Source organism: Gopherus evgoodei, chromosome 13 (genome assembly GCF_007399415.2).
Source record: "Gopherus evgoodei ecotype Sinaloan lineage chromosome 13, rGopEvg1_v1.p, whole genome shotgun sequence".
NCBI lineage: Eukaryota > Metazoa > Chordata > Testudines > Testudinidae > Gopherus > Gopherus evgoodei.
This window is the reverse complement of record NC_044334.1, coordinates 5,432,410-5,456,026: the sequence shown is the minus strand read 5'-3', so window position 1 is coordinate 5,456,026 and position 23,617 is coordinate 5,432,410. Positions and strand designations below refer to the sequence as shown.

The 23,617-nt window shown below is 44.2% G+C and overlaps 2 protein-coding genes across 5 annotated transcripts in view; one reads left to right on the top strand and one right to left on the bottom strand.

Moving 5' to 3' along the window:
• The first annotated feature begins 1,958 nt into the window (after positions 1-1,958).
• Positions 1,959-4,338, top strand: LOC115660951 (disintegrin and metalloproteinase domain-containing protein 9-like). Its single transcript, XM_030582939.1, has one exon. The coding sequence runs from the start codon at positions 1,977-1,979 to the stop codon at positions 4,239-4,241; it is 2,265 nt and encodes a 754-aa protein (XP_030438799.1). The 5' UTR covers positions 1,959-1,976; the 3' UTR covers positions 4,242-4,338.
• A 7,457-nt stretch (positions 4,339-11,795) lies between these two features.
• Positions 11,796-23,617, bottom strand: part of TMEM116 (transmembrane protein 116) — a 31,567-nt gene continuing 19,745 nt past the window's right edge. For all 4 annotated transcript variants that reach the window (XM_030583116.1, XM_030583117.1, XM_030583114.1 and 1 more), the window contains exons 6-11: positions 17,123-17,172; positions 16,231-16,314; positions 15,993-16,131; positions 14,586-14,730; positions 14,383-14,456; positions 11,796-12,624 (exon numbers count right to left, since the gene is read on the bottom strand). In XM_030583116.1, the coding sequence (XP_030438976.1) occupies positions 12,424-12,624; positions 14,383-14,456; positions 14,586-14,730; positions 15,993-16,131; positions 16,231-16,314; positions 17,123-17,172 (693 nt within the window). In that variant the 3' untranslated portion in view covers positions 11,796-12,423. The remainder of the gene's footprint in view (positions 12,625-14,382; positions 14,457-14,585; positions 14,731-15,992; positions 16,132-16,230; positions 16,315-17,122; positions 17,173-23,617) is intronic.

Sequence of the window (23,617 nt, the reverse complement as noted above, 5' to 3'; positions counted from 1 at the left end):
GAAAAACTGGGACAGTGATGGGCGGGTAATAGGAGCCTATATAAGCAAAATACCCCAAAATTGGGACTGTCCCTATAAAATTGGGATGTCTGGTCACCCTACTGGCACCTAATATCGTCCCCTTCAGCAAAAGCCGGCTTCCCAAATGGCCGCCATCTCACCTTGTTCTCAGTGAGACAGAAGCCAGGGGCCGCCCTCAGTTAAGATGGCTGCCACTTCCCTACAGCCTGTGGAGAAGCAGCTCTTAAAAGAAATTGACACTGTCCGTGTCCTCCATTGTAACCATGGGGCTAAAGTCCTGCTGCCCTGAGGGAGGAGGGCAGCCCCATATTCTGGGAGGAGGCAGAGAGGGGCACTGTGAAAGGGTCATTGACCCCAAGGGAAGAACACTGATGTGGGCCAATATAGGTGAGTGAAGGAAGAAGCCATGGAGGCTTCCCAGAGAGGGTCAGGAGGGAGGTGGGTTATTGATAAGGGCAAAGGCTGGAGTGGGATCAATGGCAGCCACTCCTGCCCTACCCCACCCCAGGGCGTAGGAGAGGGCAAGTGGAATCCCTTAAAAGCAGCAAGCAGGGGGGGCTCACCCCTTTTTGTGGCTTTTAGCCGTTCAAGTTGAATTTTGAAGCCCACAGAAAATCAGGGTCAGGCAGCCTCACCCTGTAGGCTCAAAGGTCAGAATGCAGAACAGAAGAAAGAAAAAAAAAAGTCCTTCACTGTTTAAAATCATCTCCCACTATGTGGGGAGCCGAGTCATGATTTTTAAATGCTTGTTTTTGGCAACACAGCCTATGGCCCGCCTGCATTTTCCCTCCTCACAAGCCCCTATTTCAAGCTTCCTGCCCCCTCCTCCACCCTCAAGCCTCAGCATAGTAGCTGCTGGCAGCCATCCAGCACCCCAATCACCAGATTGTCCCCTTTCAGCACATCAAAAGATTTCTCCAAGCACACACACCTCATCATCTTAAGACGGGGAGATGTTGGAAAAGGAGGTAGTGGAAGACGGGATGGGTGCTCTGTGGTGTACAGGAATGGGGCCAGTGCCAAATGCTAGATACCATTTCATTTCTGTCTTGCAGTCGTGGCACAGGTGCCACGTGCAGCAATATTTTAATTGCATCACAGCAAGGACTTTTGTGAATTGTAGCTTGAATAGCTGCACCAGCTCTTGTGAGAGCTGACTCAAGGAACGGGGCATAGCTGGGCTTTCATAGCGCTGGGCTCTGGCATAGCTTGGAAAAGTGCTAGTTTTACACACACACTCACTCTCTCTCGCTCTCTCTAATTGACATCCTACATAATTGGAAAGCCCTAAAGTCTGGCTCTGCACAAGTCACACATGGCTATGTCCCTAGCCCCTCTCTACCCCAAGGCACATGCCATAGAATGTTCACGTTTAAAGAGGCACCAAGACAATCAACCGCCATCCCGGCCATTCCACAGCTGCAGGAAATTCAGGGGTTAAACATAACCCACTTTTTTTTTTTTTGGTTTTCCCCATTTAGAAGCCTGGATTTCCTTGCATAAAGCGTTTTGTTAGTGGGGTTGTGCTTTATTATATAGCGAGGAGGTCCGTTGCATTGTGGTACTTGGTATCCCACAAATGGTGAGCCTGAGCCCTTGATGTTACAAAGGAGAGATGGGTGAGGAAGGAGCCCACAGAAATGGAGTTGTGAAAGGGGGCTGGCCCCTTTGTGCATTACTTGATGCTGATCTGGAGCATGAAATGTAAGGGGAGAAGTTTACTGTGTCTACTCACTAAAGCTCAGAAAGGCAGTTGGCAGCCGGCATGGGCAGCAGTTGGGAGTGGAGAGAGAGAGAGAGAGAGGCATTACCTGCTGCTTTTTAAGATGAGAAGGAGACACTCGGTGACTGAATTAACGACCGTGCTGCTGAGTTAACACCCCCCACAATTTTCCTTCTCTGCTCCAGTTTGGAAAGCAGCGACCATAAACCAGACCCAGAGAGGATTAGCGTTAATGCCGAGGAGTCTGATGGCAAGGGACAGAGTGCTGGGACAAGGGCTGCTCCTCAGACTGGGCGTCTCCATGGTGCTGCTGGGGCCTCTCCTTCCCAGCACAGACTCTAGTCATCATCCTCTTCCACGGTTTGCTTCCTATGAAGTGATAGTTCCGAGGAAGCTAGCACCCAAGGAAGGCAAAGCCACCAAGGATGAGAAGTCCTATGCCATCAAGGTGGAAGGTGAGATCCATGTAGTTCACCTAAAGCAGAAGAAAGGATTCCTAGTAAAAAATTTCCCAGTCTTCACATATGATGCTAGAGGTCAACTGAGAGTAGATCAGCCCCACATTCCAGATGATTGCTACTATCATGGGTATGTGGAAAATACCCTAGAATCTCACGTGACCCTCAGCACCTGCTCTGGACTTAAAGGATTTCTCCAGATTGGGAGCTTAAACTATGGTATTGAACCTGTGGAGACTTCCTTTACATTCCAGCACCGTCTTTATCGAACAGAGGAGATGGAACCCAAGGCTGTGAAGTGTGAAGTAACTGATGGAGAAAGAAAACGTCCAGCAACAGTAATAGAGACTAGGAAGAACTTAATAGGTAAAGACCTGTCTGTAAGATTCAGACACACCAGGTATCTCGAGCTCTTTATAGTGGCAGACAAAAAACTGTTCGACTATCATGGGAAAAATGAAACCAATGTGACATATCTCGTTGTTGACACAGTCAATATGGCAGATTCTCATTTTCAGTCTCTAAAGTTACGTATACTTCTGGTTGGGCTATTGATTTGGACGCAAAACAATCCCATTAACATTCCTGAAGACATTAGGTTGCTTCTTCAGAGTTTTAATGACTGGAGAAGACTTAATATTTCTCCACGGGTGAAACATGATGCTGCACACCTATTTGTTTATAAAAATTTTGGAACACTAGTTGGGCGGGCATATGTAAGTGGGATCTGTGAAGGCTATTATGGAGCAGGAGTTGAAGCATACGTTTTTAATTCTGCAATACTCTTTTCAAAGGTTCTTGCTCATGAACTGGGTCATAATCTTGGCATGGAGCATGATCACACAGGCTGTATATGTGGCAAACACACAAGCTGCATCATGAGTGAAGCAAGTTCAAGAACCAGTCTATTCAGTAACTGCAGTAAAAATTATTTTTTAGACCTAATGGATAAAGGAAAAGGAAACTGTTTGTTTAACATCCCTGAACCTCATGCACTTTTTACCATTCAGCGCTGTGGTAACAAAGTAGTGGACCATGGAGAAGACTGCGATTGTGGGAACCTACGAGAATGTAGAAGAGATCCTTGTTGTCATCACAATTGCACACTGAAGCCAGGAGCTGTTTGTTCTGTTGGACAGTGCTGTAGAAAATGTAAGTTTCTTCCAGCAGGAAGAACATGCAGAGCAATTGCAGATGAGTGTGACCTGCCCGAGTATTGTGATGGGATTTCAGAGTGGTGTCCTGAAGATGTGTATGAGCAGGATGGAAATGCATGTAGTGACAATGGCTACTGTTATAAGGGGAAATGCGCCACCCATAATTTACAGTGTGAAAGTATCTTTGGAAAAGGAGCTAGAGCTGCTCCAGAAATTTGCTTCAATGAACTGAATGTAAAAGCTGATCGGTTTGGCAACTGTGGGGGTGACGGGAAAGAAACGGCATTTGAGAAATGCAACGAGAGCAACAGCTTGTGTGGGAGAGTGCAGTGTGTGAATGTAAAAGACATACCTGTCTTGGAGGAATACGCAACCATAATTCAAACGCCGATAGGCAATGGGTGGTGCTGGGGAACAGACTATCATCCAGGGGTAGATATTGTTGACATCGGAGTAGTGGCAGATGGCACAATGTGTGGCAACGCAAAGGTTTGTATGAACCGGACATGTATGGCTGCTTCAGTGATTAAAAGAGCATGTGATGAGGACAAAAAGTGCAGCAGGAGAGGAGTTTGCAACAATAATAAAAACTGTCACTGTGTCGAGGGCTGGGCCCCTCCAAACTGTCAGTTCCATGGCTTTGGAGGAAGCATTGACAGTGGCCCTCCCCCACAGAGAGTGAGTGCCAAAATCTGGTGGGGTTTTTGGGCAATAATTGGTCTTGCTCTCCTCATCCTCATTGCTCTTATTCTTGCTGTAAGAAGATTTAAAAAATCTATCCTATCATGTCTGCGTCGTACATTCCTCAAGAAGGCGCAACCAAAAGGTCGGCCAGCAGCGAAGGATTCAAAGAAGTCTGAAGGAAGGAAACAACATAAGTGAAACGCACAATGGAAAATCCATCATTTAGGGTTTCCCATTGCTGCTTTAGGAAGGCTGGTGGTCCTGGCTGGAGCATCAGTGAATCCAATTTACTAGTTCAGGGGGTTTGTTTAAAGTTATAAATTCTTAGCATTAGCATAATATCTTCTGTTAAGGAAGACAGAAACTTCAATATGTTTGGTTTGGGTATAAATAAAGAAAAGTAAAACTTACCAAATAAAGATGAAAGTTTTACAATTTTGAGCTCAACACCGAATTTGAAAAAATAATAAAGTAGGTTCTTACAAATTAAACTGAGTGGCTGGAAGATCACATTGCAAATTACTTATTTAAATTCATTAAAGGTTTTGAAGAGACCCAGCTGAGGCTCTGGACTCAGACATAAATTACAAGATAGCAGACTCCATGAGAGCCAACAAAACTCCCTAACTCTACAAAATGATAGCCCTATCAGTCTGCAAGAGCCCGCTAGAGCGACGCACCATTTAGCATGCCATGATGCTCAGCTAACACAGGACCTATTTAGGACTAGAGCTAGTGCCACAGTTTTAGGTACCTTCATGGAGAATGTAAATTAGCGAGTAAGCAAACAAACATTGCTAACAGTCACAGCTGCTGGATCACAGAGAGTACTGTGCTTTGGCAGCCTCTGATGTTATGGATCTGGACATGTCAAGGCTGATCTCAGCATCTCTGACAAGAGAAAGGACTAGAAACCTTGTCTTTTAAAATCAGCCTGGTGGATGTAATTGATGTAACCCAACCATTAAAGCTTCCTCCCAGCCGTGTGCCACCATCCTGCAGATGAGCCAACATCTCTGGCAAGTAACTAGAGTGGCTTCTGGGTACCCGAGGGGGCAGCTGAATAGCATGAGAGGCAATTTGTTCTAATGGACTAAACATGCTAGGTTTGTTGACAGGGGGAAAATCAATAGTATTATGAGCAAGTTTTAAACACCTGCTTTCCCAGTGTAGATAAATCTCCTGAGAGCGAAGTACTCCTGCAGTCTAGTCCTTCCTCTGATGCTTTTTGTGGCTTTGGAAAGTCACTGACCATCTCTACCTCACTTTCTTTCAGTATCTCTGTCTGTAAAATGATAACAATAATATTGACATACCTACAACACAAGAGTGGAGGGTCTGGTGATAAAATTAGTTAGTTGATTTTAAGGGCACTGTAATCATATAGTCTGACCTGCTGCAAACACAGGCCAGTGAATTTCTCCAAATGATTCTGCATGAAGTCCTAGCTTGTTTGAGCTACAGAGTGCCTTTTAAAAAGACATTCAGTTATGATTTGTAGATGTCAAGTGATGTGGAAATAGTGACATCCCTAGATAAGTTATTCCAGTGGTTAATTAAGGTGTAAAATCTAATAGTGCAGTTATTTCCTGCACGTCTCTATCTTCTTTTACCATTGTCTGCTCAAGTACTTTCTACTCATACAAACCTTCTCCCTTTGCAATTTCTTCTAGACCATGATCAAGTCACCTATTAACCTGTTATTCTCTTGGATAAACTAAATAAACTGAACTGCTTTTGTCTCACCATATGGCAGGTTTTTCGGACCTCATATCACTCTTGGTAAAGAGCTCTACTATATAAGTAGTAAAATTCACCTCCACATACAGAAACTCCCCTATGGCTGCTGCTCTCAGGCCCTTATTTGGAGAAGTAGCCTTGAAATCCCTTTTAAATGTTGTCATCTACCCATTTCCTCCAGCCTTAGCAGCTGCGCTGTGTATCTCCTTCAGTGGGAGGCTGGTCACGGCATGAAGGTACCCTCAACCCCTTTTCATATACAAGGGAACCTATGTTCTGGGACTATCCTCAAAGAATCATCATGCTCCTGCTCACCGAAATCCTAGGGCTAGCACCATGCATGATCACAGTGGGAATGATTCATTTCTGATTGGAGAGGTGGGGGGAGGAAAACCCCTCACACAAGCCCACCCAAAAAAGGATCCATCAGCTCTGAATACGAAATGTTTGCTAGCAATGAAATCTGAGCTATCAATAGCATTTGACAGGAGTTGGGAACTGTCATCTCCTTGTACAGGGCAGATTGCTGCGATTGTTACATACTGCGCCACCTAGTGGCTGAACGTAGTAGAATTGTAGCATTCCTCCCCAGACACCTAATCTGTTCAGCATATCTCATTAGGCATCTATATGTAGCTTTAAGCGCCTAAATACCTTTGAAAATCTTGCCCTCAGTGACTGAAGCTTTGAAACCATTCAAAGAGAGCTATTTAACTAGCGTGCAAGGAACAATGGTGTAAATATTACAGTAGTGCTCAAACCCAAAGTAACGCCACTGAATAAAGAGTAATCATATGTTAGCAATAAATTACCCAATTAAATTTAAGACCTTTTTGAAGTGTGGAAGGTATTATATTCAGAATGATTCTTGACTGCCCTGTGACTGATGGTGTGATACATTTCTAACACAGAACGTGGGGGTGCCAAAAATACTTTTTTTTTTTTTTTTTTTTTTTAACAATTATCAATGTGTTGTAGAATACTCTTTTAGTATTAATTAACAATGATGTGTTGTAGAATGTGCACTTCACAACATACAGCTCTCTGGTGAAGATGGTATTAAAACACGTTTTAATACAAAACAGCCATCCAGCCCACAAGCCTAGAGCATGAAATGAATGAACCAGCAAAATCAGAAGAGGTCCAAAACGATTATCAGAGAAACATAGAAGTTAATGACAGAAAAGCCATCACTCATCTCTCCAGTTAGACGTAAGCCAGTCACTAGAATTTGTTTTGTCCATCAGTTAGATTATAAACTCCTTGGGGCAGGGGTCTGACTTTCTGGGAAGCACCCTTTATACTGGTGGTTGCCCTAAAATAATTTCTAACAATAAAATCCATCTGATATCCCATCTCGGCCAATCCCAATCAGTGCATGATTACATCCTACAGTATATTTCTCCGCTGCCTGGTTTATTCCAGTTTCAACAACTCAAGGTGATGCTGCCATCTCTTTAAGGGAGACCAGTCTCTGTTTATACACTGCAACTGATAAAACTTCTGTAGATACATGAAAGAGTCTGCAAACCCTACAGGGGACTCATGCAGCTATATTCTCAGGCCCTCTTTATCCTCAGTCACATGTTGTAGGCTGTTGACCTTCAACCAGACATGGAAGAAGACAACAAAATGCTGTTTGAAACGTTCCACTGCAGCAGGTGTTTCAGAGGCTAAGGCCAAAACACTTTTCTTCTTCCCAGTTTAGGAGCCTGAATTTCCTATCATACTACAGAAGTCTGTCAGTATTTCAGTGCTCCAGAATCGAGCAAAGCAGGGCCTTTAGCTGGCCCCTGGCTTTGTGCTATGTGATAGCACCCTTCAAAACCTCATCCAATAGCTATCCCAGGTGTTTTACAAGCATTAGCAAAAAGACAAGGCCTATAGCTGAAGTCTAGGCTGAACTAGTAAATCAGCAATACGGTCATTCAAGTGCTACAGCTGCATGTGTTCAGCTGATCCTAACTCTATCCCACAATGCAATGCTTTGATTTTGGAGGTTGCTCCAAAGCCTCTGCTCTCACCAAATATACTAGGTGAGCAGTCGGATTTTTTTCCGCTTTCTCCAGCTGGCAACTAAGGCTCCAGTGCTGCAGTTGAATAACCTGTGGATGTGCAGCGGCCTGCCATTGTGCACCCAGTTGCTGGATAGGGGTCTTGGTTTTGGGGCTACTTGCCTTTTGACTGTAACCAGCAGAAACCAGCTGAAGGATTCTAATGGAATTTCCTTTGGGGGAGGAAGAGTTGCTGGAGTGACTGCCAAAGAACAGTGGATTCTGGGTATAGTGAAAAAGCCAAGAAAGTTTACTCAAGGTTGTTTGGATCTGACAAGTCAGGCATTTGCTTTAACTAAAAACATGTTTTCTCTGCCATAATTTGTGGAAATTTGGCTTGGAACCAAGCATTGTCTGTCTATTTGCATCTTTATGAATTGCCAGTGCCAGTTAACTACCACAGTTAAAAGAAAGTCAGAAACCTTCCACCCCTAGACTAACCCTTGGAGCTGGTATGGTCTAGTGCATAGAGCACAGACCTGGAGCCAAGAGTGCCTGTGCTCTAATCCTGACATTGACGTGCGGCATTGCCTTGGACATGTCTCTTAGCTACTCTGTGCCTGGGTTTCGACACCTATAAAGTGCAGACTAGACTTCCCTACCTTTCAGGATGTTGTGAGGATACATTGCTTAGTTTGTACAGTGTTTTGAATGTAAAAAGTCCTGATACTATATAAATAACACAGCAATGACATAGCTTGTGTGTGTGTGTGTGTGTGTTTGTGCTGCACTGCCCCATGCTGGATAGAATCAGAACTGCTCAGCTATGTGTCATTGGTGATATACTGCTGCTAGTGAACGGTGAGTCTCCTTTAGCCCAAACAGAAGAGGCCTTTGATTGTGGAAGTGAAATGTGTAGGAAAAAGAGGTGCTAAGGTAACAATGATGGGACAGTATAAGAACCTAGCTACGTATCCCACAGCTGCAGTAAAGTTCACCATATGGATAACAGTGAAGTCATAGTTAACTCTGGATTTACTACAGGTTTGGGGGGGCGGGAAACAAGAAATTCACAGTTCTCAAAAGTCTTTTCTCCCTCTTAAGGGATAGTACGAATTAGAGATGAAATGTTATCCTTATATGTGTATTTACTTATTCCTATTAGCTTGTATCCACTCTTTTAATGCACTTCCCGCTAAACATTTATTAGGATGGTAACGTGGCAAATGCCAGCAATCTAGTAGTTAGCATTACTACATGCAGGAAGGTTTGGAGTTTCTTGGTCTGGAAATGGTCCAGTTCAATGATGGCTTTTCTCCTGTGGTTAAAATGAGTCAGAGTCTGACGTCCAGCTCCAGGCCCGAGCACAGATGCTGAGAAGGACAGACAGTGAGTGCCAATGATGGCTTTTGGGGGAGCATGAAGACCTGTCAGCACTGGCACTGACAACCGGCCTTACTCCAGTGGTGAATACTGCAAACAGAATTGAACCTGGCTCAGAGTTTTCTGAGAATCTACATCCTAGGTAACCTGGGGCCAAATCCTGAGGTCCTTACTTGGGAAAAACTCCCATGGAATAGAATTCCCACCACCTCAGTGGGAACCCAAGAATTTAGCTTCTAGACTAAGAGCTCCTGAAAGGAGGGGCTAACTCAGGGGTTCTCAGACTTTTGTACTGGTGACCCGTTTCTCATAGCAAGCCTCTGAGTGTGACCCCCCCTCATACATTAAAAACACTTTTTTATATATTTAACACCTTTATAAATGCTGGAGGCAAAGCGAGGTTTGGGGTGGATGCTGACAGCTCATGACCCCCCACCCCAGGTAATAACCTCACAACCCCGAGAGGTCCCGACCTCCAGGTTGAGAACCCCTGGGCTAACTTATCCATCTATAAAGCACCATGTGCAGCCCTGGGGCTGTATAATGAATGATCACATTACAGTCATCAGAGGAACCAGACTCTACATCAATGTATTTGTTATAGAACTTAGTGAGACAACACATGGGATACAACAGCAAGAGACAACACAGGCCAGGGGCATGCATGATTTTGGAGGTTTGCCCTTTGTAGCTGCCCAGATGTGTTTAACCTCACTGCTAATGAAAACAGAGAAATCAGCTTTCATCCCCAGAGCATCTGCAGCTAGGTCATTGTAAGGCGATATGGCAGCTTTGTTTGCTAAGTCTCTCTAGTCTGCATCTCCAGGCTGAGAGTACTTAGTTTGTGGTGGAGCTTACGTGTGTTCTTTCTCTCTCATGTTCCTGAATAAAGTCATCGGGATTGAAAGTACAGGTTTGATCTTGGTTTATGAAAGACAGAGCAGCTACTATAGAGCAGTAGCAGCCCTGGACACGTTCTGTTTGTGCCATAACGTGCTCCCATTCCTCTTAGTTGTGAGCACCTTGGCAGAAGGTAGCCTCAACTCAACCAGTGTTTTGGTGGAAAGGTTTCTGTGAAACTCCTACTGTTACCTGTTTAACTTAGTCTTAAATTTCTCTCTCCCTTTGGTTCAAAGTCTGTCTCCCTGCAGGACTGATCCATAACTAATGAAGCCTGTTCCCACCTCTACATGCACCCTGTAAGAACTAATATAACAGCTCTGCGAATACATGGATTTAAAATATCTAATCTAAAAAAAGGATTTGGATTTTTTTTTTTAATCCATGAACTTTTTTTTTTTAATTTTCCCTGCAGCATTCTAAGCCTCAACACTGGAGTTCTGTGTTAATGCAAGTCCCTTAAATGTCTCTGTGACCATCTATAAAATGTGAACAATAGTACTGTCGGGAGAGAAGTTCCCACAGTTGGGGAAGGTGGTGCTGGGTACCCGTCCACATACCTCTGCACAAGTACCAACCCTTTTCCCTAGAGGATTGTTAGACCTCTGGACCAAGTACTCCACTTAACCACAGAACAATCCCTGTATCTAGCTCAGACAGTGCTAGGAGTAACCCCAGGGAAGGATCTCCAGCAGGGGTTACACAAGCTCCTTTTCCCCTTGGTACAGCGTATATCATACAGCCCCCTATGCCCTCCTAGGTAAGCACTTGCTCTCTATTTTGAACTGATCCATGGCCCCCTACCTGCCTGGCACTCTGGAGCTGGGGTGCGCTGTACACTCAGAATGGTGGGGTCTTGACAACTGGTCTCAGCTGTCCTGTTGGCTCCAGGCTGTGCGGCCTACATTGCTCCCTCTCTGCAGTGGCCATGGCAGGTCTTGATTTCTCTCTCCAAAACCAAAATCCCCTCCAGCTGCATGCAGTCCTGCTTTCCAGCCCTGCCCTGTCTGCTCATTCGTCCAGAGTCTCCCAGGTGGTCTGTAGCCAAGCCCTTGGCCTTGGTTTGGAGTGATGGTGCTTCCCCCAGCCAATGAGGCTTGAGACTTCTATGGCCAATAGTCTGTTCCTGTTCCAGAGTGGGGTTTGCCTACTGCAGTAGGAGTTGGGCATTTGATAGCCAATCACTCACAGCCACCTCAGTCCCACAATTGTCCATGCCAGTTTTCCCTGGAAGAGAGGGTCTCTACCCAGTCCCACATTCCCATCCCCTAAACATGCTTGTCCTCATGTCACCATCTGTAAAATGGAGATAACAGAACTTATGTCACAGGTCCAGGAACTAGGAGTGTTGGGAGTGCAGTATCCCCTGCCTTGAAGTGGTGTCCATAATATCCAGGGTTTACAGTTTGGGTCACTGGCTCCCAGCTCCCCCACTATACAAATTGTTCCAGCAGCCCTGCTCACAGGGTGTTTTGGGGATAATTAGCTAATGTCTGTAAGCTGTTTGAAGACATGATGCTCTGTAGAAGTGCTACATGTCACTATTACAAATGGATTACAGGCCAAAGCCTGTTCACCTTACTCATGCGAAGAGCCCTCTTGACTTAAATGGGGTTACTCATTTAAGTACTGTCAGCTGAACATGATTTGGTCTTTGGAGCAGAAATTAAACAATTTAGTCTGTTCATTCTCAAAGCCGAGTGAAACACAAAAAGTAAACAAACAGCATCAATGATGAAAATTAAATTATGTTTTCAGAGTAATTTCGGTGTTAATTTAAAGCAAAGAAATATAGTTTATAAAAACATGATGTAACTTCAATGGGTTTACAGGGCACAGTGATTTTTAACCTGAAAGTGTGATTGGCATTTAGCTGCCAGAGTTGGACTTCTTTGCATTATTGCATGGAGGTAGAAGGGCATGATTTATAAATAGTCACCTTGGCTTTATTGTTCAATTATAATTACAAATAGCTGATAATCACTGAGGTAAGAAAAACATCCTCTAGTCATCTACCCTTATGAGAACTGTCTTTAAGGAGCTGTAAAGGATCTTTGATATACAATACCCAGCAAATCCTGGAGATGTTTCATAAGGAAAAGACTGTACTAAATGGCTTACAAAGGTAAAATAATCCATTACAAATTCATAAAAAACTATAAAATAAATAATGATCTTCAGTGAAAACAGCTGATCTCCAGCTAGATGTGCTCAGGCTTTTCCAGCCTAACTCTGCATGTGTTACTGACAAAACAGTTCAGAACAAGAAAATCAGCAGAATAGCTCTGGCTGTTGTCTTACTGACATGACCAAGCCAGGGCTGCAGGGCAACATGCTGCCCACTCCTTCTGGGCAGGGAATTGTCACAATGCCGTGGATGTAGCTACAGCTGCTGCCTGGGTGCTGGTGGTGAACGTGCTGGCATAATACTTCTTCTGGGAACGTAAGAGAGGTGTCTGTGTGTCGATGTCACGGCAAGCATTGCGTTTCATGCAGCGGAACGTGTGCTGGGTCCACCCATAAACGAGGCAGTTTAGGAGCCCCTGGGAAGCTGCTGTTAGAGCCTAGGAGAGAACTCAGAGCATAAATGTCTCTTTCCACATAGCATAGGATATAATCCTGCCCTACATAGCTTCCTGCACATTGGGTTTTGTTAACTTCTAATCCCTAGGTTTCACCATGGCCACTGGGTCAGGGTCTGTACTAGACTCAGAGCTGCAGTTCTGTTACTGGATTCAGTTAACCCATAGAAGGATACATTTCCAAGGAAAAGCAGTATTTCTCTGAAACTGGAATGAATCTTAAGAGCCCTATCAGGGCTTAATCACAGAGATTCTGATCCAAAGCCCATTGAAGTCAGTGGGAGAAGTCCCACTGACTTGAGCGGGCTTCGGATCATGCTTCAAATGTGCTTCAGCACACGGACACAGACCTTTTGGAATCTGTGCAGGATCCTTCCACCTGTCCTGTTTTCAAAGTGCCCTCAAAGACTGTGACCACAACCTGGGTGGGCACAAACAGGTAGGTAGAAGCTCCATTCCACAGCACATGCTTATTTGCAACCACCCTGGAGTTTATGTGCCACTGTCGAGGCCAGTTTCAAAATCTGCCTGTAGCTGTTCCACTTTGAGCACGCACCAAACTCAGTGGAATCGAGTTTGTTCGGTGCTTATATGAGGAAACCACAGGCTGCTGCAGGAAATGATATTTATGATTCAGTAGCTGGCCCTCTTCCCTCTGAGGCAGTATTGTCCCCTGTGTGGTGCAAGGGGAATGTGGTGCTGCTGGAGTTGCTATCTTCTGAGTGAGATGCCAAACCAAGGCCCTGACCACTCATGGTTATAAACCCCACACTGGTTCTTTTCACAAAAGGAGGATTATTAACCCTGATGTCCTGGCCAAATGTCAGGGTAATCATTTTGTCTCCTTTCATTTTCTCTGCTCTTTCAGTTGGAGACAGGATTCTTCATGTCTTCCTGGCCTCAACTGCAGTGTGGTGATGTTCTGAGCTAGGAAACAGCTACTGGGTTCTACCTTGGGGGAAGCTGCCATTCAGTGGGAGGGGAAATGATCCCTGGGTATAGTTTGTATATCAGAGTGACGTTTGCAAAATGCTTTGGGGAATCCTAAGGGGAAGAAAAGCACTACAGAAATGTAAGCTAATTAATATCTGACCCTAAGAGATTCAACAGTTTGCACATTTGTCTGTTTATAAAACTGTGCCTCCATTTTTCTTTGAATTTTTGATCTGGCTACATCCCAGTGTGACAGATGAATTTTGGAATTTTTTAGTGCCCAGTGCTAACTGCAGCTTCAGTGGCATCCAGAGATGGCCTTCCAAGAAAACTCCTGGCTAACAGTGTCACAAACCAAGGTTATGCATTCAGGTCCTGTAGAAACCCAAACAGCCGTATTCAAGGGGACCCAAATAAAGTTCTTTATCTCAGAGTCTGCATTTGACCTATTCCACCAGGGTTTTTAATGCCTTCGGATTCCATTTATGGTCCAGAGTAATATAAGATCTGATCTTCTCACAGTGTTTCCAGCACCTAGACGCCCTAATAGGGTGAGGAGACTAGCTCTTACTTATTTTCATTCTTGTGACCTTCAAAAGCATGTAAAAAACAAACATAAGGACAACTACAAAGAGCCTTCCTCTATTCCATCCATAAATCAGACGCAAGCTCATCTAGGCACTGTTTGTGTGGGTGGAAGCAGACTGTACGTTTCCAGTTGAAGTACAGAACCAAAACAAAGCTCACATGACTGACAAAGGAGAGAAAACAAGTTCTAATAAGCGATTTCAGCCTGCAGGGTTTTACCTGTAGAATATAAAGAGCCATGCAGATTCTGCTGTTCACTGAAACAGTCAACTTCACTATTCCGAGGAGGACGGCTGTGAAAAGGGATTGATAAAATGATATTGATTTAGCTTTCATTCTTTCCAGTTACTATTACTACCTCTTTCCCTATACCAGAATATGAGGTTTAGAACCTGGCAGAAGTAACCTAGCTCTCTACTAACCTGGGCCCCAACAACAGAAGAAAGCGATAGGGTAGAAAACCACTCGTTGTTCCACTATCTTTATCATTGCCCACTGTTGATCACCCAGGAATCCTGTTGAGTTTATGAACCTTTTGTACAAAGCTCGGGCTTGGATGAGAAGAACCTAGAAAAGAAAATGCATTTCTTAATATACATGACTACTTAAATGCAACTGTTATGATTCAGTGTGTCTCACGTACTGGCTGATTTAAGAAGTATTAATCTAGAGCTTCAAAGCACTAGTGTACTGTTAATTGGTTGTTCTTCATGTGGTACTTATTTAATCTAAGAAATATCTGGAAAATAGAAACTGCAGTGCCAGATCAGAGCAAAGGTCCATTTAGTCTGGTATCCTGCCTGCTGTAGTGGCCAGTAACACACTTCTGCAGACAGTATAATGGACAATTAATGTCATAACTCATCAATGAGAGAAGTTGTGGTTGATTTATGTTTTAATGCATGAAAGCTGATTCCAGTTATGATTTTTATTCTAGCTAGTGTGGCAGCAGATAATATAGCTGGACACCAGGAAACAATCAATCACCCTTAATATGTTTTAAAACAAATTACCACTCTTTTGTAGGAGATGCAAGATTGAAGTCCTAACCACTTGCAGTCATTAAATATCCTCTGGGGCAGGTGGTAACCCTGGTATCCTGACTCAATTCTAAATCATAAATTCTGCCTGTATTATCAGTTGGATTCAATATTCTTCTTCACTTCCTGCCTTATACTGTTGTATAATGTTGTGTGCTGTTAAAGAGTTGCTGCCTTCCACCTCAGAAAAAGGGGCATTTCAGAGGTGGGTGGAATAATTCCTGTGCCCACAAAGGGCTATGTTTTTTGGATGGAACTTCTACAGATATTCAGTGGGAAAGGGACAGTCATACACAAACTAAATAAAATATGCATTTATTTTAATAATTTATATTCTGCCCCTCACCCTGGCATCCAGGTACATCACACACAAAAACCAACATCTATTTATAGCTACCCACAGAGGGAAGCAATACTACCCAGCCTTAGAGGAGAATAGGAGAAAGGAAAGAAAATGCCTTTATAATTCTGACCTGGTCAAGCAAAGGCCTGGCCCAAAATAATAAAAACAATGATGCCTAGTTCTTATATAGAGCCTTTCATCAGTAGATCTCAAAGAGCTTTACAAAGGACATCAGTATCACTATCCCATTTTATAGATGGAGAAACTGAGGCACGGAGAGGAAAAGTGGCAGTGCCCAGGTTCCTCTATTCAAGGGGATGAATCTAGGGACTGCTGAGATGATCCATCAGTGATTTTGAAGTGGCTTAGGGATCATCCCTGTATAAATGTCTATCACTATCATCCTTGCAACTCACTGTTTGATGGACAAGGACAATATTTCTTACCATAATGGCTATGAAGCTGATCAGAAAGGAGACCAGGAAGACTCCAACACCATAGAAATATATCACAGAACAAACAGAGCCACCATGGGTTTGCAGTTGGTCAGTGAGCATGGTTGTTTCCATGTGCATCAGGAGACACCTGCAGTCAGAAAGGGGACAGCCTGAGTGTTTACTTTTGTGACTCCGTTTATCAGTCCCAGAGGAAGCAGGGTGCTCTCAGAGGTGGGTTGCAGCTTACCCGTTATTCTGGCTGAAGTTCTGGTAGCAATCACTGCTGTTGCCCAGACAAAACACAGGAACCATTAATAGGAAAGGGATGACACTGAGGGGAGAAAATGGCAATAGCTCAGTTACTATACTTGCCCTCTCTTCTGTCACTATGGAGAGGTCGTTTTGCTTTTTATGGAGAACAGCCTGAAACAGTATTTTTCTAGCACTCAAGTGTTATAGCCTACAGCTTGTGTGTGGCAAAAAGAATGGGCCACGGGTAATGGAAGGAATTGTACCTGGTTAGCTGTTTTCAGAGTCTATTACTGATCATCTCAGAGGAACATTATCATCTCAACATACTACTGTTAGTATCAATAATGCTTTATGGTCTCAAAGAACTTTAGAACCACTAATTAATCCTTGTCAGATAGCTAAGGGACAACAGTAACAAATTCGTGACAACCCAAGGTTTAGTGGCTGTCACCATGTGGCGTATCATGGCCACTTGAATTTCACGGTGACAGTGAAAATACAACTTTGATCCTCTGAAGGGAGAATCTCCAGTAGCTCCTGGTAGCATGAGGCCAATGATACACAGGTGAGCAAAGTCCTGATTCCATGCACTGGAGGAAAGATGAGTATATGTATATATACACACATGCGCACACAATCTCATGTGTTTGTAAAAGTTGGCTCATTGCAGTCTGAGTTATTATAGCTAACTTGAATGGAGATCAAACAATTTACAGCTGAGGATCTGGCTCTTTGAGTTTGGTAAGACCAGAATACCATGATTACCAAGTTACAGGAAACACAGCCAAGTCTGAATAAGATTTGTTTCTAAATAAAGAATAGTTTGGGTCTAAAACACTCGAGTTTATTATAAACCTCTAACACTGTCAGAGAGAACTAAAGCCTACCTGGACAAAATTGTTGCTATTCGGCCAATGCAATTTGCATGATCTAAAGCCTGTAAAGATGAAAAAGCTTAGTTAAACTATCATTCCTTATATTTCAGTGCAACCATCATTCAGTTACATTTCTGCCAGGAACTCTGAATAGCTCAGTGGACAAATTCTCAGTCGGGATACAATGCCAGCCTTGAGTAAGGTGGCCAATTTTTGTTCAGGCATATTCCTGGATGTTTCATCACATGACATAATCTTTAATTAAAGATTAATCTATAATTCTTGGAGACTCCAGGACAATCCTGGAGGGTCAGCAACCCTAGTCTTGAGGGATTACTAGAGGGAAAGTACCCAGATTACTAGTGTAAATGCAAAGGTCAACATTTTGGCTTGCTGAGAGCACTAGTCCCTCACAGCAACTCCTGCACTCCTCTCCAGGAATGATTTCCACACAGCCATTTTCCTCCAGGAAAGCCACCCGAGGAGGGGGATATGACCGTGTGGCTGTCAGAGAAATCTGACTGCTCTGAAAAATGTTACAGAGAAAATGGGCCAAATTCAGAGGTCAGTGACATAAATAATGGGTTAAATTACACATAAATGGGCATCAATTGTACCAGTGAGTATAAACTGAAGGGGAGAAATGGAAGGCAGGAGTGCACCAGGAAAAACCAAAATCAGGTGCATGTATGATAGAGCTGAAGGGTGCTTTATTTTAAAGCTTCCTACATCTCGTGCCTTAGTTGTTTTCTCCTGCTACCAGCCCAGCCTTGCATCCTGCTGGCATGTAAACCACACCATCAAATACTCATTCCCTGGACTACATCATGGCCCCAGTGAAATCAAGGGGAATTTTGCTCGACCAACTGACTTACCAACACATGACTTTCCTGGCCCCTGAAGATTTGTCCCTCATGTGTCAGTTTCTCATGTTACATTAAGGAAAGGACAAGAAACATGGATGCATGTTTAGTCTTGATGCTCTCCTCCCTGGAAAGACTAGGTGAATATGAGACTCTGGTGTTCCAGAGACAGCTATGGGTAAATGTTTACCAGATGCTGTAATAAATATTAGTGTGAGAACCCATGAAAAGGGCCAGAAAACAAATGAGAGCTGCTCATTGTATGTGGACTAACATTTTCCTACTTTGGGGAATGAGTCAGTTTTTAATACTCAACATACTCTGAACCAAATTCCCCTTTATTCCTATGACTGGGTACTTGCACAAAACAGAAGGGAGTTATAAATAGTAAGACTCAGAGAACTTTATAAGATCAAAATACTTTAAACATTCATTAATCTCCATAGCAGACCATACCAGATGCAGGTAAATATTTGAAATTAGACACTCCTGGCTCTCAGAACTGTGTTCAGATCACTAGGTCACACCTTTCTTTGGCCACGCTTACAAGATGTGGAGGGATTTTCCCAATGTGGGCTCATGGCAAAGAACATTTTATTGAGTCAAACTGAAGGGTGCACAATGCACTGGGAGTGCATGATGCAATGGAAATTAACCTTGTGCAGTTGCTTCTTCCACCAATGTATTGAATGGCTTCTCCTCCAAAGCTAGAGGATTCCAGTTTTCAGAAGCTGGAAAAGTAACAGACTTCTGATGAGATCTTTGCATGTAGCTTATTTATTTTGTCCAGCATAACTTGTCACAGTCCTGCAGAAGTGTAATGAAGCTCTGAGGAGAGGCACTAACAATTGTGACTGTTGGAGACTCTGCGCACTGGGAGATGTATTGTGGGTGCTGGCACCAATTTGCCTTTAGGAAAGGGTAGAATTATCCCACTCCGCAAAAGTATAACACAATCCTGTGCTGCAGTCATGGATCATCATTCCCATTTTATAGTTGAGAAAACTGAGGCACATAGCCATGAATACATTAGCACAGAGTGTGCTTTCCCCTTTAAGATCAGGAATTTAACTGGTATCACTACTTCCTCTTCCCCCATGACAGTCTGTGTCCCTGTATTCACTACTTGCACACTATTATAATAATCTTTGTGCAAGTATGCCTTGTGTGCTATCATTGGAAAACTCATAACTCACTGGTCTGTAACATCCTTACAAAATATGTGTGGCAACACTGTATGTAAAGTTATAAGTTTTCACTGTATGGTGTTACTAAGGCTTTGTCTACACTAGCAGTGTACAAGGCACCCCAGGTCAGATTGCTGAGGTGACTCAGCTGTTCATCAGTCCAGATTGTGCCTTGGGAATGTCACATCCCCTGAGTCTGTCTTTTCCAGAAGCATGTAGGCAGGGAAAAAGGGACAAGATGGAGCTGTTGGGGTCAGTGGGCAAAAGAGGCCCTCAGGTTATCTCACCACTTTTGAGATGCTATGCGAGGTTCATAATATTCCCGAGGACAAGAAAGTCCCCACATTGATTGCAAAACTGTCTGGTAAAGCTTTAAATGTATTTAATGAAATGCCAATTCAGCAAGCTTTGAAATATTCTGAATTTAGGAAAGCTGTTTTACATAGATTTCAAATTACTCCTGAAGTGGATAGGTTGAATTTTAGAAATCTGAAAAACGGTACTGACACGAGTCATAGTGAATATGCTTATAAGCTGTGTGACCTACTGAGAAAATGAGAAAAGGGAAAAGGGGCTGAGGATTATGGCCAATTAGTTGATTTCTTTGCTCAAGAACATTTCTTAAGTATATGCAATGAAGATTTAAGGAATTGCCAGTAGGACAAACCTTTAAAATCCGTATTAGAAATGGCTAATGTGGCTGATGCATTTGTACGAACCCAGATTTCCAATGAGCACAAGCCACAGAAGGAATGGCCCAAATCCAGTGTAAAGGGGGATCCTGTTTTATCCCTGCGAAGGAGGAGGGTGGTTGGGGGCCTACGCCCTCAGCCTCCCTGCCTCCCACTCTCCCTAGAATTGTTCCCCTCCCGCAAATCCCCATCACAAAACTCCTGTGAAGTGGAAGGGTCCAAAAAGGTGTTTCCAGTGTAACTCCACTGAGCACCTGAGAAATCAGTGCTCTGACACTAAGCCCCATCCAACCCATGTTAATGCAGCTGTTCTTAACACAGGAGCGCCAGAGGCACTCCCAGGTCATACAGTGAATTTTGTGAGGGCTGACTCAGAGGGGTAGATATGGAATTTATCAAGGTTGACAGGGTGAATAACATAGAGTGCATAGGGTGGAGAGACACTGGTGCACAGATTGCTCTGGCCAAGGAAAGCATGCTCCAAAAGATGGACGTTACATAACCAAAAGGTGGAGCTTCTGGCAGTGGGTGGACATAAGATTCCTGTACCGTTAGCTAACGTGCATGTGGAATGGGAAGGTTTATAGAGGGTGATCTGACTGTAAGAGTGCTGGGTAGTATCCCTGTTGACTGTGCCCACCTAGTACCATGGGGAATTAATGTTGTTAGCACAGTACTACCCTTTTTCTGGTCACTTTGGGGCACAGAGAACCTATGACAGGTTAAAGAAAAAATTGTTCTGGCCAGGAATACAGAATGATGTGAGGAATTATTAAAGGTCTTGTGGATTATGTGAAAAAAGGTAAAGACCTGCAGGACCCCAGAAATTTCCTTTATACACCTTGCCTGTAATACAAGAGGCATTTTGAGGGTAGCAATGGATGCTGTGGGCCCTATGTAGGGTTGCCTACTTTGGTTGGATGAATTCCTGGAGATTATAATCTTTAATTTAAAAATAATCTTTAAATCCGGGAGACTCCAGGACAATCCTGGTGGGATAGCAACCCTAACCCTATGCAGAGGGAACACATATATCTTGGTGATGGTGGATTTTTCCACTAGTTATCCTGGAGCACTAGCTCTGTCTAACATTGAGGCAGAATCTGTAGCAACTGTCCTTTTCACTATCCTTAGCGGAGTGGGTTTCCCTAAAGAGATTTTATCTGACCATGGGACATATTTCATGTCTCAGCTATTCAGTGAACTATGGAAATTATGTGGGGTGAAACAATGAAAAGCTGCCTCATATTACCCAGAAACCAGTGGGACCCTAAAATCCATGCTGGGAATGTATGCAAATAAAAGGATTCATAATTAGGATGAATTATTACCATTTTTCCTGTTTGCTTATAGGGAGGTACCTCAAGAATCAAAGGGGTTCTCTCTATTTGATCTCCGATATGGAAGGAAGGTGAGGGGACCCCTACATCTCATTAGAGACTCCTGGGAAGGGGACACTGAGGTAAAGGAAGAGACAGTAACTGAATATGTACAAAAGCTCAGAAAGGAGTTAAAAGACATGATGGATATTGTTCAAACTAACCTTAAGGACAGGAAATCCAAACAAAAAGTGTGTTATGATAAAAATACTTGTAAACACTCCTTTGATATAGGAGACTTGGTGTTGGTATTAAGTCTTGTGAAAAAGTACAAAATGCAAAATTCTTGAGAAGGACCTTTTGAGGTGACAGAAGTGGTAAATGAAGATTCATATGTTAAAAAGCCTCATGGTGATGCTGTCCTACAACTAGTACATGTAAACAGACCTAAAGCCTATCACAATATGGAAGTCATAGTAAACATGATCTGCTGCATGGTAGGGAAAACTGAGGCACACAACCTCATTAATCTGATGGCTGAATGCCAAACTGACTCAGCTCTGGAAAGCATTGATATCTGCAGTCCATTAACACCAGCTGAAAGGGCAGAGGTGTTGGCAGTGCTGCAAAAACAAAAAGAAGTGTTTTCTAACAAGCCTGGGAAGACACACTTACTAACTCACAAGATCGTTACAGAAGGACCACAGCCACCTCACAGCAGACCCTACAGGGCCACTGGCAAGGTGCAAGAACAAAGTTGTGCAGAAATATGAAGCATGTTAGACCTAAGAGTAATTAAAGAGTCTGACAGCTCTTGAGCATCACCTGTGATCTTGCTCCCTAAGAAAGACAGCACTGTTAACAATGTGCTCATAGTACTAGATGTATATCCCATGCCTAGAACTGATGATATGCTGGACATTTTAAACAAAGCTAAATAGCTCATTCATGATTCATCACTGATACAGGAGTCTATGAGTTTACAATATTACCATTTGGTTCAATTAATGCTGGAATCACCTTTCTGAGGCTGATCAACCATGTGTTAAACGGTTTACAGAACTTTGTAAGGGCATAAGTGGATGACACCGCAGTGTTTAGCAACCCTTGCGCTGATCACAAAAAACACTTGGAAATTGTGCTGTCAAAACTCAAAGAGGCAGACCTACCCATAAAAGCCTTCACATGTAAAACTGGAGCAGCCAAAGTCCCTTTTTTGGGACACTGGGAAGAGGGAGGTCAAATATCCCGATCCCTTAAAAGCTGAAGCCATTGTAAATAGGCCTGTGCCTCTACCAAGAAACAGGGCCAATCTTTCATAGGCCTAGTAAACTATTACAGAAGGTTTGTGTGTGGGTTCAGTGACTTTGTATCTGCAATCACTGATCTATGTAAAAAGACTAAACCCAACAAAGTCATTTGGATGAAGGCATGCCAGGAAGGATTTGATAAGGTAAAGAAAAGCTTGTCTGAAAAGTATGTTCTAGCTAGTCCAGGTTTTGACAAAATGTTTGAACCATGTGCAGATGCATCAGGCGTTGGTCTAGGTCCGTGGTCTCCAACTTTTTTACGCCGAAGATCACTTTTTGAATCTAAGGACAACTCAGGATCTTCCCCACCGTGTCCCTGAGGCCCCGCCCTTTCCCCAAAGCCATGCCCCCCTCGCTCTCCCCTACCCTCATTCACTTTCACTGGGCTGGGGCAAGGGGTTGGGGTTCAGGAGGGGGTACAGGCTCCGGGCTGGGGCTGAGGGGTTCGCAGTGTGAGAGGGGGCTCTGGGCTGAGCCTGGAGCAGGGGGTTGGGGTACAGAAGGGGGTGAGGGGTACGAGCTCTAGAAGGGAATTTAGGTGCAGGAGGGGGCTCCGGGCTGGGGCAGAGTGTTGGGGTGTAGGAGGGGGCATGGGGTGCTGACTCTGACATGGGAGTCAGGACAGGGGGCTTGGGGTCCAGGAGGAGGTTTGGGGGTGCAGAAGGGGGTATGGGGTGCTGGCTCCGTAAGGGGGCTCAGGGTGGGGCGTGGAGTGCAGGAGGGGGCATGGGTGCTGGCTCTGGGAGGGGGCTCAAGGATGGGGGTTGGGGTGTGGCCTCCTGCCGGGCAGCACTTACCTCCAGTGGTTCCCAGTTGGCAGCAGGTACAGCGAGGCTAAGGCAGGCTCCCTGCCTACCCGGCTCCCACTCCGCTCTTGGAATGGGCCAAGATGCCCTTGAGGCCTCTGGGGTGGGGATAGTGGGGGGCATGTGGCTCTCCTGGCCAATGGGAGCTGCGGGGGCAGTGCTTGTAGGCAGGAGCAGCGCATGCGGAGGGAGACCCCTTTCCCCCTGCACCCCTAGGACCACGGGGCTGCAGTGGCCGCTTCTGGGAGCGATGTGGGGGCAGGGTAACATTAGGCAGCCACACTGCACTGCCACTGGAGATAGCGATCGACCGGTTGGTGACCACTGGTC

Excerpts from the sequence above, each read along its gene's own strand:
- LOC115660951 (XM_030582939.1), top strand. The coding sequence starts at position 1,977 with ATGCCGAGGAGTCTGATGGCAAGGGACAGAGTGCTGGGACAAGGGCTG.